Below are 16,507 nucleotides of genomic sequence, written 5' to 3'. Positions count from 1 at the left end.
GTAATAATAAAACCTTGTTTAATCATAACACAGATTCAAATATAATGTTATATATATGTATATTATTTTTTTAATTTATTTGTAAATAATTTCAAGCTTTATTTGATATATATATTTTTATTTATTTTCTCATAATTTTATATTTACAAATATATATATGCAGAAATAATATTGCAATTTTATATATTTTTTATATGAATATAATAAAAATATGAATGTAGAAGATAATTCATTAAAATATTTTAATAATCTTAAAAATAATGAAGACGATTTAAGTAATAAAAGTATAGGTTCCAATTCAAAATCAGAGAAGATATCAAAAAAGAAAAAAACAAAAAAAAACAGAAATAATGAAGAACAAGAAGAAAATGATTCAAGTGCATCATCGAATGAAAAGTATAATTTAAGTGATAATTCTAGTGAAAGTTTTTTAAGCATATCTGATGATACATCATCTTATGCAAGCTCTTTTTATAGAGCCCAATTAAAACAGGATAGAACTTATAAAACACCAAAAAAATATAATAACAAATTAAATAATAATTTTCCAGATATAAATTCAGAGGAATCAGATAAAGACATTTCATCTGATTATAAATCATCAAATAAAGAATGTAAACAAAAATATTTAAATAATATTCTAAATTTAAATAATTGTAACTGTTCAAATAATTATAAAAATAATTATAAAAATCATATTGAAGATTCAAAAAATGAAAAGAGTAAATATAATATTTTGCATGAATGTAATAAGAATGGCAATGTGTATAATTCTCATACAGATAATTTGAATCATACATGTGATCATTCATCGAACAAATTAAATTATGATAATAATACAAATTCTGTAAAAAATTATGATAAAAATAGTTCTTCTGAAAAAGATGGCGTAAAAAATTATGGAGTGGGTCATAGGAGTAGTAATGCTTTAAATGATCCTAAGGATTATGTAAATGTAATGAATAAGGTAAATAATTACGTATTAAATAATAATAAGAAAAATGGACATAATATGAAGAAGGGTATTAATAATATTTATGATGATAATCATAATGATGGTAATGGTCATGATAATGATCTTGATCTTGATGATGGTGATAATGATGATGATGATGATCTTTATTCTGTTATTAGCGGTTCAGATGTTGGAAATATTCTCTTGAATGATAACAACATCTATAATAAAAGAAACAGTAAATTAAATAATATTCGTCATAAAGATTATAAAAAATTTAACTCATTTAATGGTAGGAGGTATGACAAAATAGGGCATGATAATACCTTTAATAGTGTTAATTCAAATAGAATAAAAAAAATGAAATGTCTTGATGAAATTATAAATGATCAAAATGAAAATAGAGAAAAGAGATATAATACTAATAATAGTAATTGTAATATAGGATTAAATAATGATATGTCATGTAAAATGCGAAGTGATTATGAATTTAAAAAATTGATTTCTTCTACTATTAATACATGTTATCCTAAGATAAAAAATAACAATGATTCTGATGATATTTTGAATAATATGGAAAGATTATCACAAATTGTAATAACAGGTGAAAATGACTCTGTAAAAAAAGAAGAAGGGGATAGTTCTAATAATAGTTTATATGATGATGTAGACAATATATTAAATATTAGAAATAAAATATATAATGAAACAAGAGAGAAGAATTTATTAAGTGAAAAAAAAAAAAAACAAAAAGACTATTCATTAGATAGTTCGGTAAAAATAAATACATTAACAAAAAATGATAATAAAGAAAAATATAATATAGCTATAAATAATGATAAAAGTATAAATGGAAATGTAGTAAATAATCAATTAACATCAGATGATCGAAATAATAATTCGATGTTTCTGAACAAATCATCTTTAATGAGTAAGGAGAAATTACAATTTTTAAAAGAATATGAAGAGAGATTATTAAGAAATGATAAATATTTATATGAATATGGATATTATTTAAATAAACATATGATAGAAATAAATGAAAATATTAATAAATTATGTAATAATAATAATGATTATTCACAAAGAAATGTATGTACAAAAAATATTATAAATCTTATACCTAGTTTACATAATATTTATGAAAATAAAAATTTGTGTTATATTAAAGATTCTCCAAATTTTAGTGAAGTGGCTAAAATTATACCACAATGGAAATATTCTTTTGAAGCATTAAATACAAGAGCTCATGAAGATACAAGAGATATGAAAAATATTCTTAAAAGAATAGAAAATATGAAAAAAGATTTAGATTCATTACATAAAGATTTAAAAGAAGATAGAAATGAATTTGAAAGAATAAAATTTGAAACTATTCAACATGATGATATGATACGCACAATGGAAAATAAAACAAAGTTACATATTAAAGGAGTTCTAAAATTAGATAATGTTTCTTTTAAATTAAAAAAAATACATAATATACCAACAAATAATATACATAATTATAATATATGTGAAATTGTACACAGACTATTAAAATTTGTAGATAATAATAATGTTATTTTTAATAATATTAATATGTTAAATCTAGCAGATGCATTTTCTGAAACTAGAAATATAGATATATTAAGATTTCGACATTCAAATAATAACTTAGATTATGTTAATAATCCAGATGATGAATGTTCATTTATTATGTCTTTATTAAATGAAGAATTAAAACAAATGTTAATGGAGAAAAAAGAAAAATTACAAAATATTATTAGAAGAACACAACTATTCCATATTCTAGATATTAATACTTATAAAGACCATATCAATAATATATTAAATAAACATGCTATACTTATAAATCAAATAAAAAGCAACCTACAGAATAAATTAATTCTATTATATAATATATATGATATATATATTAAAAGAAATTTCAGAATTGTAAGAATATCAGATATATATCTAAAAAATTTTCTAAGTGAAGAAATTCGAAAAAAACATATCATAAAAACATTTAATGATAATAAAAAAAATAGAGAGAAATATTTTATGACTGTTAATTTTACAAGAAATAAACCAATTGCACATCCATTTTTTATATATCATTGCTTAAGTGAAAAGTTTGTAAAAAATTTTGTTTCATTTGTTTTAGATCCATTGTCTGATCAAAATTATAAAAATTTTATGCAATATTGTTCTATACCTGGTTTTAATTCAGTATTATTTTCACAAAGAGTAATCGAATTATATAGAAAGGAGGAACACCTTTCAAAAAAAGAAAGGATCTGTGATATTATGTCTGCATATAGTAACATGAGCTTATCTCAATATAATAACTCCATGAATAATTATAATAATTATATATCAAATAATGATCATATGATGAATAATACAAACATTATGAATAATAGTAATATATTGAGTAATACTAATCCACTAAATAATAATAATAATATTATAAATAATATTAATATTATAAATAATAACAATTATATAAATAATAATATATTAAGTCATAATAATATGAACCCAATTGTTAATCAAAAAATTACAAAATCGAAAGAAGATAATGAATATTTAATTTCTTTAAAAACTGCATCTGATCAATGTTTTAAATTAATAATAGAAAATCATAATTTAGATGAATACTTTTTTTTGAACTCAAAAAATGCTTTCAATCTAATACAGCATATACCAGATTCTATAACAAACATGTGTAATACATATGCTGCTATATGTTATGAAGGTATTAATAATAATCAAGGAATTATTTTAGGTATTAAACCATATGACAATATGAATAAAATGAATAATGTACCTACCTTTGTTAATATGTCTTCAGCTCTTAATGCAAATAATATGTTTAGTACGAATGGATTAACAACAAATAATTTATTTAATAAAAATAATATATTTTCTACAAATACATCTAATAATTTATTTAGTGCGAATAAAAGCAGCTCTTTAAGTCCTATATCCACCAGTTCAACAGGTGGTACTCTTAATAGTAATATTTTTAGTAATAGTACATCAAATATATTTGGTACCAATAATAATAATAATACGTCAACAAATCTTTTTAATAATAATATGAGAAATAATATTTCAACAAATATATTTGGAGCTACCAATACTCAACGAAGTTCTATGTTTAATACAGGAGGGACTAATAATACATTATTGGGTACAACAAGTAGTACCCCTTTTAGTGGATTAAATAGTAGGAGCACAATTGGTAATATAAATACTATGAATAATATGACTACTATGAATAATATGAGTACTATGAATAATATGAATGCAATGAATAATAGCAACGCATTAAATAATATGAGTCCTATGAATAATACCAACACATTTAATAATATGAACACACTAAATAATAATAGAAATAATAATATTATTACTAGTAGTAGTAGTAGTAATATATTTAATAAGGACAAATTATTTGGAAGTAGTGGAATTCCCAGTATGTTTAATAATAATAATAATAATAATAATAATAACACGTTAAGTAGTACATCCAGTGCCTTTGGATCTACTACAAATACGTCCAATTTGTTTAATAAAAATATAACGAATTCTACCTCTAGTAACCTATTTGGAAATGCTGGAACAACAAATAATATGTTTAATACAACGAACAATAATTTATTTAATAATAATAATAATAACAATTCACATAGGAATAGTTTATTTGGTAGTAATAATAATACTTTAAATATTTCGAATAATCTATTAAATAATAATATAAAGATGATAGGTAGTAGTGGATTGGCAAACAGAAGCACTAGTACATCAAATTTATTTGGTTCAACAACAACAAATAATAATAATATGACAAATAATATTTTAAATAAGAGTTCACAAAACGTTTCTAGTAATTTATTCGGTAATAATAATAATATTATTAATAATAATACTAATAGTAGTAGTAGTAGTCGTAATATATTTTCATCAATGAATATTTCTACACAAGGAAATAAAACAAACACTTATGAAAATAAAAATTTGTTTTCTTCTAATATAAATAATAATACTTCATCTATGTTAAAAGATAACAATTTTTCTGCATGGGGAAATAATAAGAATCAGTTGATGAACAACAATTCATTTGCATCAAATAATTTAAACACATCAACATTTGGTTCAAATAAATTTGGTATGAATACACAAAATAATAATACCAATACAATATTTAGTAATAACCAATCAGGTATTATGGGAGTAGGTAATAATTTCGGTAATATGAGAGGAAACAACATGATCAATAATAACAACACTAATAATAATAATATAAATAGTAGTAGTAGTAGTAGTAACAACCTTTTTTCAAATAATAATATAAATAGTAGTAGTAACAATCTGTTTTCAAATAATAATGTGTTTAATACAAATAAAAATATGTTTAATACAAATAATAATATGTTGAATACAAATAATAATACGTTCAATACAAATAGTAATACGTTCAATACAAATAGTAATACGTTCAATACAAATAGCAATACCTTTAATACAAATAGTAATACGTTTAATACAAATAGTAATACGTTTAATACAAATAATAACATGTTTAATACAAATAATAATATGTTTAATACAAATAATAATATGTTCGGTTCAAAAAGTAGTTTTTTAGGAACAAATAATAATAATAATAATATATCGAATAATTCATTATTAAATAATAATACTTCTAACAATAATATGTTCAATAATAAGTTATTTCAAAATACAAATAATAATTTTATATCCAGCACGAATACGAATATGACCAAAAATACATTTAGTATGAATACGAATATGTCAAATAATAATATATTTCAAAATAATAACAATAATAATAATAATATATTTCAACAGAAAAATACCACATCCAATTTTAATGGTGTCTTTAATTCATCAAATAAAAATAACTTGTTTTCAAGATAAACAAAAGGAAGTAATTTTTTATATTATTTTTATTTTTTTAAATATAGAGTATGAATTAATAAATAAATAAAAAAAAAAAAAAAAAATATATGTTCCCTATTGACTTATTAAGATGTTTGTTGTATAAATATCTTTGTTTATATAATTACAAAATGAATAAATATATATATATATTATCACATAAGTTTTAGTTATATATTGTTTTATTTTTTAATAATTTTTAAATACCATGTTTAGGGAAATAATATCCCTTTTTGTTTTTCATTTATTTATTTTATTTTTTTTTTTTTTTCATTTATTTATTTTTTTTTTTTTATTTGTTTATATGTTTTTTTTTTTTTTTAACATTACCAAAGAATTGTTCATATATATATAAATATAAATATATATATATATTATATTGATATTATCTATAAATGTATGTTTTTCATGTATAACATTTGAAAGACAGGATATGAAAAAAAATATATATATAGATATATATATTATATAAAAAAAAAAAAAAAAAGATAGAATATATGCAAACATATTTTACTTTATATTTTTTCCCTTCTACTTCTAATATAATATAATGATGAATAGACAGGAATAGAAAGAAGGAAAAAGTGAATTTTAAAAATAAAAAAATTTAAACATATATATAAAAAAAAATTATAAATAAATAAATACATACATATATATATACATATTTATATTACACATTAACGCTATATGCTATATGTGATTTTTTTTTTTTTTTTTTTTTTTTTTTTTTTTTTTTTTCTTTTTTTTTACATATCCTTCATGCGATGTAAAAAAAAAACATATTATATATTCATAACTTTATTTATATGAAAGAAGAGGTACACAACCATATTATAGATATAATTGCAATAAAAATATGGTTAGCTCCATATATATAAGCCTTTGAAGGTTCATTAGTACTTAATTTTTCTTGAACAACTGGTTGAATAATTTCTTCAGGTTCATTGGATAAAGGAACAACCTTTTCATTATTGACTACAATTTCATTTTCATTTTTTGGTATACTTTTATTAATAATAGGTTTTTCTTCATCTTTTTTGCTCATTTCTTGTTTTATGCTATTTTCATCATAATATGGAGATATATAATAATTAACTTTGACTAGTTTATTATTAACATTACATTCACAATAGAAATGTATTATACTTTTATCTTCTTTTAATTTCTTTACATTGTTTTCATTTAAATATAAAAGAGATTCCATAGCTGTACCTTCCTGTTTATATATTCTTCTTTGTGGAACAACAAAAATATCATTTCCTCCAAATAAGTATTCAATCTTGACAAGGGTTTTATTTTTAATATAAACATTATCAAAACAATTTAATCCGTCATAACTACTTTTAACAGGACAAACAAAACCTAATGTTTTATTATTATCAAATTTGGATACAAAGATATCAACATTTTGGCTAGCTGGAACAGAACTAAGTGATAATTTATAGTTTGGTGAAGAATCAGCTAAATCGATACCTTCATAAATATATTTTTCACCACCAGCAATAAAATTAGCATTCATTTTTCTTTGTGTTAATATAGTAAAGGAAGTGGGAAAATTATTTTCTATATAATTAGATATAATATATTCTTTTTCATAACTAAAATAAGATGTCATATAAGTACCTTTTGGGAAATTATGTTTATGTGATTCATCTGTATTATTTCTAAAAGCATGTTTAACACTATCATTACTATATAAATTTACAGTCGTTGTTTCAAAAGGGAAATCTAGATCAATATGATTATGGATATAATCAAATTCTACAACAATTCTATAATTATTACTTAGAACACAATAGGCACTTTTATAATTATATAAAAATTTAGTATAATAAGTTGGGAATTGAAATTGCACTTCTATATAATTTTCTAACTTTTTAATAGTTTTTGTTTTTATTATAGTAGTATGATATTTACTATTTAAATCACTCAAGAAAGAATATCTAAAACAATTATCAGTTACTTTTACATCATTTGGTAATCTTACCTCAAATAATTTATATAAACCATCACTCGAATGTTTTAATTGGGATGATGGGACTTTACATGTTTTAGGACTTATGCTATTATTAAATATATGTTTATATGTATATGTATATAATTTATTTACAGTATTATCTGTAGTTAACTCACAACCTATTTTTCTTGGTGGTGTTTTTATTTTTACAACATAAATTTTTTTGTCACTTCCACGATAAAATAAATATACCATTTGATCATTAGCTAAAACAAAATAATGAGAATCACCCTCAAATTCGATGTTCAAATATTGAGGATCAAATGTTTCAAATAAATCATATGTAAAGGTAAGTTTTAATTTATTTTGCTCTTTTACAATGGCTAAATGATAAGTATTAAAATGTGCCATATTTTCTACTGAAATATCCTTACTAAATCTTATGGTTGGAAGTGCACAAAATAATTTCCAATCATGAAGATTACTACATAAAAGAATTATTGATTTTATTGTTTTGTCTAGATTTTGTGCATTAGTTCCTTTCACAAGTATTTTACCTCCATAATCAGATAATCTTAAAGTATTAATTTTTGTATAACCTTCATCACTATATAAATCCATTAATTCACTCCTCCAGGTTTTTCCTTCATCGAAAGATAATAAACATTTACCTAATAAACGTATTTCCTTCATATATTCTTCATTTTGTACATTTATATAATTCTGACTATGATTTTCACAAACCAAAATATATTTTTCAAAATCGTTATTCATAGATAGTAATGAACCAGAATATACAGCTGGGCTAGTATCTGTACCAACAAGATTAGATACGTTTATAAGTTTTGGTGTTGACCATACTAATCCTTCTCCACATTGGGTAATATAAAATTTATTATCACATTTAAAAATTAATATCATCTTCTGTTCAGTAGTAAAAATTGAATACACTGTACCAGTACTAGTTCCACTTGTTTTTACATCATTTTTTTTTTCCCATTCAGTTCCATTAACTGTTTTATGAACTTGTATTGTACAATTATCATAACCTAAAAATGCATAAACAGCTCCTTTAAATTCTCTGTGTCCATATACTACATCGTCATTCTTACTATAACTCAATTGTGTCTCTACCTTTTGTTCAGAAGTTACATTAGCAAGCGTATTCTTACATTGTAACAAAAAAGAAACAAGTGATAAAAGTATACAAATGCTTATTTTTAACGCAAACATATTAATTAAAAAAAAAAATAAAATATATATATATTTATAAGTTTGTATATATTTATTTATATATTATTAATTTGAAAATATGCCAAATATGGATAATTAAATGAAAAAAAAAAAAAAAAATGAAACCAAAACAAAAAATACACACATAAAAATATTTTAGATCTTTGATTATTTCTTATTTAAAAAATAATATATATATTATATATATTTTACATATTATATATATTATATATATTTGCTCGGAATATTTATATTTTTTTTTTTATTGTCAAATAATATAAAAAAAATAAAAATAAAAAAAAATATTATATATATATATATATATATATATTTATGTATATATCCTTATTTATTATTTAAAAATAAAAATTATTAAAAAAAGAAAATACGCATGTGTGTACATTTATATATACACATTATTATTTTACACATACATTTATTTAAAAAATAAAAAATGTAATAATATATATTTTTCTTGTTTAATCCTATGAACCATTAAAAAAAATAAATAAATAAACTATGGGAAAAAAAAAAAAAATACCTAAATGAGATATTATTCTGTTATATGTATTATTATTTATTATATATACATATATATATATATATATTTATAATATATATATTTTCATTTCGAAAATAGAACGAATTGTATAAATGTACATGTATATAAGATCTAAAAACAAGGTGTACAAGAAAATAAAAAAAAAAATTATCACAAAATTGTTTATTTTAAATAAGTGCAAAATGGTTATATATAAACGTTATACATTAAATTATATTCCTTTTTTTTTTTTTTTTTTATAATACATACATATATATATTATATATATATATATGATTATTTTATGAGACATACAATATTAGCCTATTTACTCATTTATTATTTTTTATATTTTAAATTAAAAGATATATTTTTTGATTAAGTTAAAAAAAAAAAAAAAAAAAAAAAAAAAAACGGATAATATAATACATCTCAAATGGGATGCGGAATAACAAAAAAAAATAAATATATATAAAAGGAATAATAAAAAAAAAAAATTCATGTAATAATGGCAAAAAATGGAATATATTCTTTTAAAAATTGGAACAACAAAAAAAAAAAAATAAATAAAATAATAAGAATCATGATTATAATAAATAATGACATAAAAATTTTAACAGAATAAATTATATCACCATATGAATGCTTTTTTAATATATGGTTAAACATCGAAATATGTATAATACGAAATTTTAGTTAAATATCCACATGAGCATCTATGGATAACCCATTAATAAATAAAAGATGAAAAATATATACACATAAATACATTATAAACACATATATATATATATATATATTTATATATATATGTAATATTAGTCCACGCAAAAGTCATTAAAAATAGAATACTTATTATAATACAACTTTTCAATACTCTTTGCTGTGTTATAATCTCCAAAGAGCTTTAAAAGTAAGGAAGAGCTTTCGATTAATTTTTTGACAAAATCCTGATCAAATTGATCTATTTCTTGATTTGACCAAAAAATAGATGCTTTTTGTAAATTTTGTATAATTTCTAAATTTTTTATACGTTTTTCAAATATATCTATCCAGAATGTTGTAATGATATGTATAATTCCTTCAATATCTAATTCATTTTTTCCTTTTGATTTTTCCCATATATTACTTTTTGGTATTTTACTATCCATTATCCATCTAGTTCCATATTCTGCATCTAATATTTTTTCTATAATAGGTGATAAATTTGTTGATATAATATGGAATATACTTAAAATAATATCTAATATTACATATTCATTATTTATATATATATTACTTTCTGTATTCATTAATAAACTATGTATTAGATTTGATGGATAAAGCCTTCTATTATTTTCATCTATTTTCAATTTTAATATAACATCATCATTAATATTATGACTACTTAACAAACTATGAGCATTTATTATTATATTTTCACTTGAATTATATAAATTTCTATATATAACATTTCCTATGTTCCAACATATATATAAATAAGAATTTATAGGTATGTTATTAGAATAATTATTTCCATGCATGTAACAAAAAAAATCACGTCCACATGTTATATTAATATTTGTAAATATATTCTTTCTATTAATATTCATATTGTTTGAACATGCTTTTCTTTTTTTTAAAATTTCTAAATTCTTTTCTTGTATAGTACTACTCTTTAAATTCTCGATATTTAAAAAATCTCCATCTTCTTCTAATTGCTCATTTTCTTCGTCATTAAAAGAATAACCATTTTTATTATCATTATCGTGTAAGTTATTATATATTTTTTTCCCCTCTTTTTTATAATTATCATCTGGAACAATATCTCCTTTGCTATTATAATAAACAGATTTGTTATTTTTTTTTTTTTTACTAGAAATAATTTCATTCCCTTTTTTTGAATATACAGATATGGCATTTTTATTAATCTTTGTAAAAGGAGAGATGTTATTATTTATATATTTTATATCATCATCGTCATCATTATATACAAATTTTTTTTGCAAATTGGATGAATTCATAAATTCTTCATCATTTGAATAATTTTCTTGAGATGTATTATTATTAAGAAGATATTGACAAAATTGTCTAATAACATTAATACTACATTGATATATTGTATTAATATTTTTATCAATATTATCTTTATTAATATTATATTTATTAATAACATTATTTGTTAAAGCTCTGCATTCTAATATTTTGATTGGAGGGTAATAATAATATTCTAAGATATGAAAAACAGCAGTACATTCATTATATAATTCTACATTTTTTATAATTGTATATTTAGTAGTATTTTTAATATTACATTTAATTTTTGAATTTACACTATTAATATCCCATAATATATTTAAATAACATGATTCATTCATAAAATTATATTTACAAAAACCACTGATACTAGAAAACATACCATCACTATTACATCCAAATTCACAAGAACGTAAAGAAGATATTTTCTCATTTGGTAATTCAATCCAATTCCCTTCATTCAATTCAACAGATTTCATACCTTTACTATCTGTTAAATTTAATGTTTGTCTAGTAAAATTTATAATTATTATATATAAAGATTTATGTGCTTTTCTAAGTCTTTTTTTCCATTCATAATTTTTTATATTAATAATAAAACTTAATGGTAATATATCTAATATATCATTATCACGATGATAATTATTTATTAATTTATCATTTGTTAAATTATCTTCATTATTAATATTATTATTATTATTATTACTACTAATATTATTGTAATCATTTATTCTTAAATTATTATTCATATTTTCTTTACGTAATTTTTCTTTTTCTTCTAATGTTCTTATATGTAATACACGAAGAAGATTTTTCTTTAATTTCTTCTTATGGTATTCAATAAATCGATGTCCTTCATCCGTTTCAACAATGTTAATATAAAATTTACTATTATATGTATTATCAAAACTATATTTTACTAAAAAATAATTCTGTTGTGATAATATCTGTTTATCTTCACTCTTTATATTCAAACCAATAATCGATGTAGCTGTATTATCACCTAATAATGGTATATCAAAACGAGCATTCAAAATATATTCATCACTATTTATAACTACACAATATTGTAATATACCATAAAAATTACCCATAGTCTTTGTAAATCTAGCTATACATTTTTCTTCTCCTTTACTTTTTAAACACTCAGGAGGATTTACTAACCATACTCCATGTTTTACTGAATGCATATATCTATAAAAACAACAGCTAGTACCGTTAAATATTCTTATTTCGCATTCTCGATTTTCCATTCTTTTAATAAATAATTACCTCATCATCTAATGCATTATTATATCATTTGTATTATACTGCTAGTACTATATCTTGCAATGTATAATATAATGAAAATATACACATATATATATAGTAATAAATATATGTATATAAGTAAATATTATGTTAAAATAAAATAAAAAATAAAAAAATAAAAAAAATACATACATATATATATATATTTAGTATACATTTATATTTTATATAAAGATATATTATTTTACATATTTGCATGCCTTCACTTTTTTTGGTCTGTATTATGTTTTTATATATTTAATTACACATATCGGCATAACATAATATAAGTAATATATATATATATATATATTTCTTTAATCAAATGAACAAATATTATAATATTTAACACATGGTATATTTTGTTTCTTCATATTACCATTTTCGAAATACAAAATAAGGAGAAATTTTTCATTCAAATATTTTTTTTTTTTTTATTTTTATTTTGAATGTATAAATAAAATTAATATTTATTAAGAATATATATGACATATAACATTTTTATTTTTTTACATTCAAAATGTTATTTCTAAAAAATGATAAAATTTATTTTATTTTATTTTCTTCTGTTTGAAGATACATAAATATTTTCTTTCGCTTTTTATATAAATACAATCCTTTTATATATATATATATATATATATTATATATATATATATATATGTTTGTATTTTTCTTATACATATATTTGATATTTTTTTGTTATATTTTTTTTATATTTCTGTTATATATTTTTTATATTTTTGTTATATTTTTTTTTATATATTTCTGTTATATTTTTGTTATATTTATATATTTTATTATTATTTTTTTTTTATTTTCTTCCATGATTTTTTATAAATATTTGTATAATAAAATGCATAAAGGTATATTTAAAAATAGGACTGGAACAATTAATTATGGACTGTCATATAAAATAAAATAAATATTATAATATATATATATATTTAATATAACGTATTAATATTACTAGAAAACCCAATTTTTATTTTTTATTTCCTCTTATTATTTATTTTTAATATATATTTATTTTCAATAATAGGCAAATTAAAACAATTTTTGAATATATATATATATATATAGTATATATGTATATTTTTGAAAAAAATAAAAATAAAAATAAAATAATGTATAAATTCACAATAGATAATTTAAAAAATATATATATTTTTTTGGACAAGTTTTTAAAATAATATGTATAAAAACATATATATATATATTTTTTAAATACTTTTGAAAAAATACATATTTTTAAATATATATATATATATATATATATATCTATAACGTTATAAATAATAACATTATAGAAAAAGGAGAAAAAAACAAAAACAATAATTTCCTCGTATTTATTTTTTTTCATTATTTTTTTTTTTATTTACATATAAATATTATTTTGACCATATAAAAGTGAAAAATATCCAATTTGACGTGCATACATTATTTAATATTTTTTTCATCTTTTTTTTTTTTTTTTTTTTTGATATAAATAAAGCATATATATTCTCAATACGTTGAACATACAAAATGTCCATTTTATATAATTATACTACAAATATATAAAATATATATATTTATTTTTATTTATTTTAAATTGAAAATATTGTTTTATTCATAATTTTTCTTTTGCTTTGGTCTTTTTTTTTTCTTTTAAGTTTTAAGTTATACTACTTTCAATGTAAGCGATGAATTAATATATCAACTTCATTTATTAAAAGGATGCATATAAAATAAAAAAAAAAAAAAAAAATGAGCAAATATGTATATATATACATATATATATATATATATATATATATATATATATATAAACATAGAAAATTTTTTTATAATATATTGATACAAAACACTAATTACATTTTAGGAAAAAAAAAAAAATTTATAAATATATATATATATAATGAAAGAAAACAAAAGTTATATATACACAGTAAATTATTATTATTATGTAGCTTTGTATGTATTTATTCCTTTATATACACTAACGTTCATTTCTTATTATTTTTTGTTTTTTTTCTTTTCTTTTTTGGGTCTTCCTCAAATGTGACTTAGTATATATATTGTAAGAAATTACAAATATATATATTTTAAGGATTCTTCATAAAAAAAAAAAAAAATAGATGATCTATTCAAATTCTTTTGATATATAACCCTCCTTTGAAAATTATATGTTTTTTTTTTTTTTTTTTTTTTTTTTTTTGTGTGTGTGTGTATATGTATGTGTAGATACCCATAATTGCATAAAATAACACTTCATAAATTTCATTTTTGGAAATAAAAAAAAAAAAAAATAAAAATAAAAATAAATAAATAAATAAATAAATATTTATCCGGAAATATAAAAAATATAAAAATATAAATATATAAATATATAAAGACATATAAACAAAAAGTTAAACCCATACATATATATTATATATATATTATATATATATATATATATATATTTTTTTCTGTATGGGCAGGTTATACATATGAACATAGATATAACGAAATAGATATACATTTGTTCAGATATATTCCTATATATAAAAATATATTTAATAATGATTACTCCCTTTTAGAGTGTTTTCTTGATATGTTTCAATTTTGGTATGTTGTCAAATAAATATTTTCCATGTGCTTTTAAATCAGCATAATATGGTTGAATAATTTTGTATGCTTTGGTTATATAAACATCATTAATATAATTATAAAGAAATACAACCCATGTCAATATATAAAAAAGAACACTAAAATTAACAAATGAGAAAAAATTTCCAACACAATATATTACAATAATCAAAGTAACATTATCCATAGTATTAGTCCATAATAAATATTTGCGTACTAATGTTAAGTTGTCATTTATCATATCATATAAATATGTAACAAAACTTTCTATCATTTCTTTAGATACAATTTCTAATTTATCATTCTCCTTATATTCTGATATCTTATGTACTTGTAAAAATACAAGCAATCCACTTAATAATAATATCATTATACTTAAAGTACATAATACTTGTAAAAATGTTTGATTAAAAATATAAAGTAATATATACAAAGCGTTTATCGATGAAAACATCGATACGCAAACAATATTCTTTGTTGTTAAATTCATCTTGGAAATATATAAATGATATATTATATAAATAAATAAATATATAAATATATATAAATATAAAAATATATATATATATATATATATATATATATTTTCTTTTATGTGTTAATATACACGTATATATTTATTACGTATATGTGGCCTCAATAGTTTTTATTAATATATTTAGAAAAATAGCTTTATCTAAAAATTATAAGAGAAATTTTTTTTATATATACTATACAAATATGTTTTATATATGTATTATAATTATATATATATGAATAAGGGAAATAAAAATTAAAATAAAAATAAAAATAAAATTACATACATATATACATATATACATACATATATATATATATATATATATACGTAAAAAGGATTGTGCTATTATAAATATTATATTAAAATATAATATACATATTATATATATATTTATTTATTTATATTATGGGAATGTAAAGACTAAAG

The 16,507-nt window shown here is 19.1% G+C and overlaps 4 protein-coding genes and 1 non-coding gene across 5 annotated transcripts; 1 reads left to right on the top strand and 4 right to left on the bottom strand.

Moving 5' to 3' along the window:
- Positions 1-211: 211 nt before the first annotated feature.
- PADL01_1363100 (conserved Plasmodium protein, unknown function) lies at positions 212-5,887 on the top strand (the record flags this gene model as incomplete). Its single annotated transcript, XM_028684205.1, has 1 exon — positions 212-5,887. The coding sequence occupies one exon, from the start codon at positions 212-214 to the stop codon at positions 5,885-5,887; it is 5,676 nt and encodes a 1,891-aa protein (XP_028540306.1).
- An 826-nt stretch (positions 5,888-6,713) lies between these two features.
- PADL01_1363000 (6-cysteine protein) lies at positions 6,714-9,101 on the bottom strand (the record flags this gene model as incomplete). The annotated part of the gene is made up of 1 exon (XM_028684204.1): positions 6,714-9,101. One exon carries the CDS (start codon positions 9,099-9,101, stop codon positions 6,714-6,716), a length of 2,388 nt encoding a protein of 795 aa, XP_028540305.1.
- A 1,359-nt stretch (positions 9,102-10,460) lies between these two features.
- Positions 10,461-12,911, bottom strand: PADL01_1362900 (conserved Plasmodium protein, unknown function; the record flags this gene model as incomplete). The annotated part of the gene is made up of 1 exon (XM_028684202.1): positions 10,461-12,911. One exon carries the CDS (start codon positions 12,909-12,911, stop codon positions 10,461-10,463), a length of 2,451 nt encoding a protein of 816 aa, XP_028540304.1.
- Positions 12,912-14,473: 1,562 nt separating this feature from the next.
- On the bottom strand, positions 14,474-15,324 carry PADL01_1362800. Its single transcript, XR_003699386.1, has one exon. It is a non-coding gene; the product is annotated as an uncharacterized ncRNA (non-coding RNA).
- A 184-nt stretch (positions 15,325-15,508) lies between these two features.
- On the bottom strand, positions 15,509-16,051 carry PADL01_1362750 (hypothetical protein; the record flags this gene model as incomplete). The annotated part of the gene is made up of 1 exon (XM_028684201.1): positions 15,509-16,051. One exon carries the CDS (start codon positions 16,049-16,051, stop codon positions 15,509-15,511), a length of 543 nt encoding a protein of 180 aa, XP_028540303.1.
- Between the last annotated feature and the right edge of the window lie 456 nt (positions 16,052-16,507).

The sequence above is a fragment of the Plasmodium sp. gorilla clade G2 genome, assembly GCF_900097015.1.
Source record: "Plasmodium sp. gorilla clade G2 genome assembly, chromosome: 13".
NCBI lineage: Eukaryota > Apicomplexa > Aconoidasida > Haemosporida > Plasmodiidae > Plasmodium > Plasmodium adleri (nom. inval.).
This window is presented reverse-complemented; position numbering and strand designations above follow the sequence as displayed.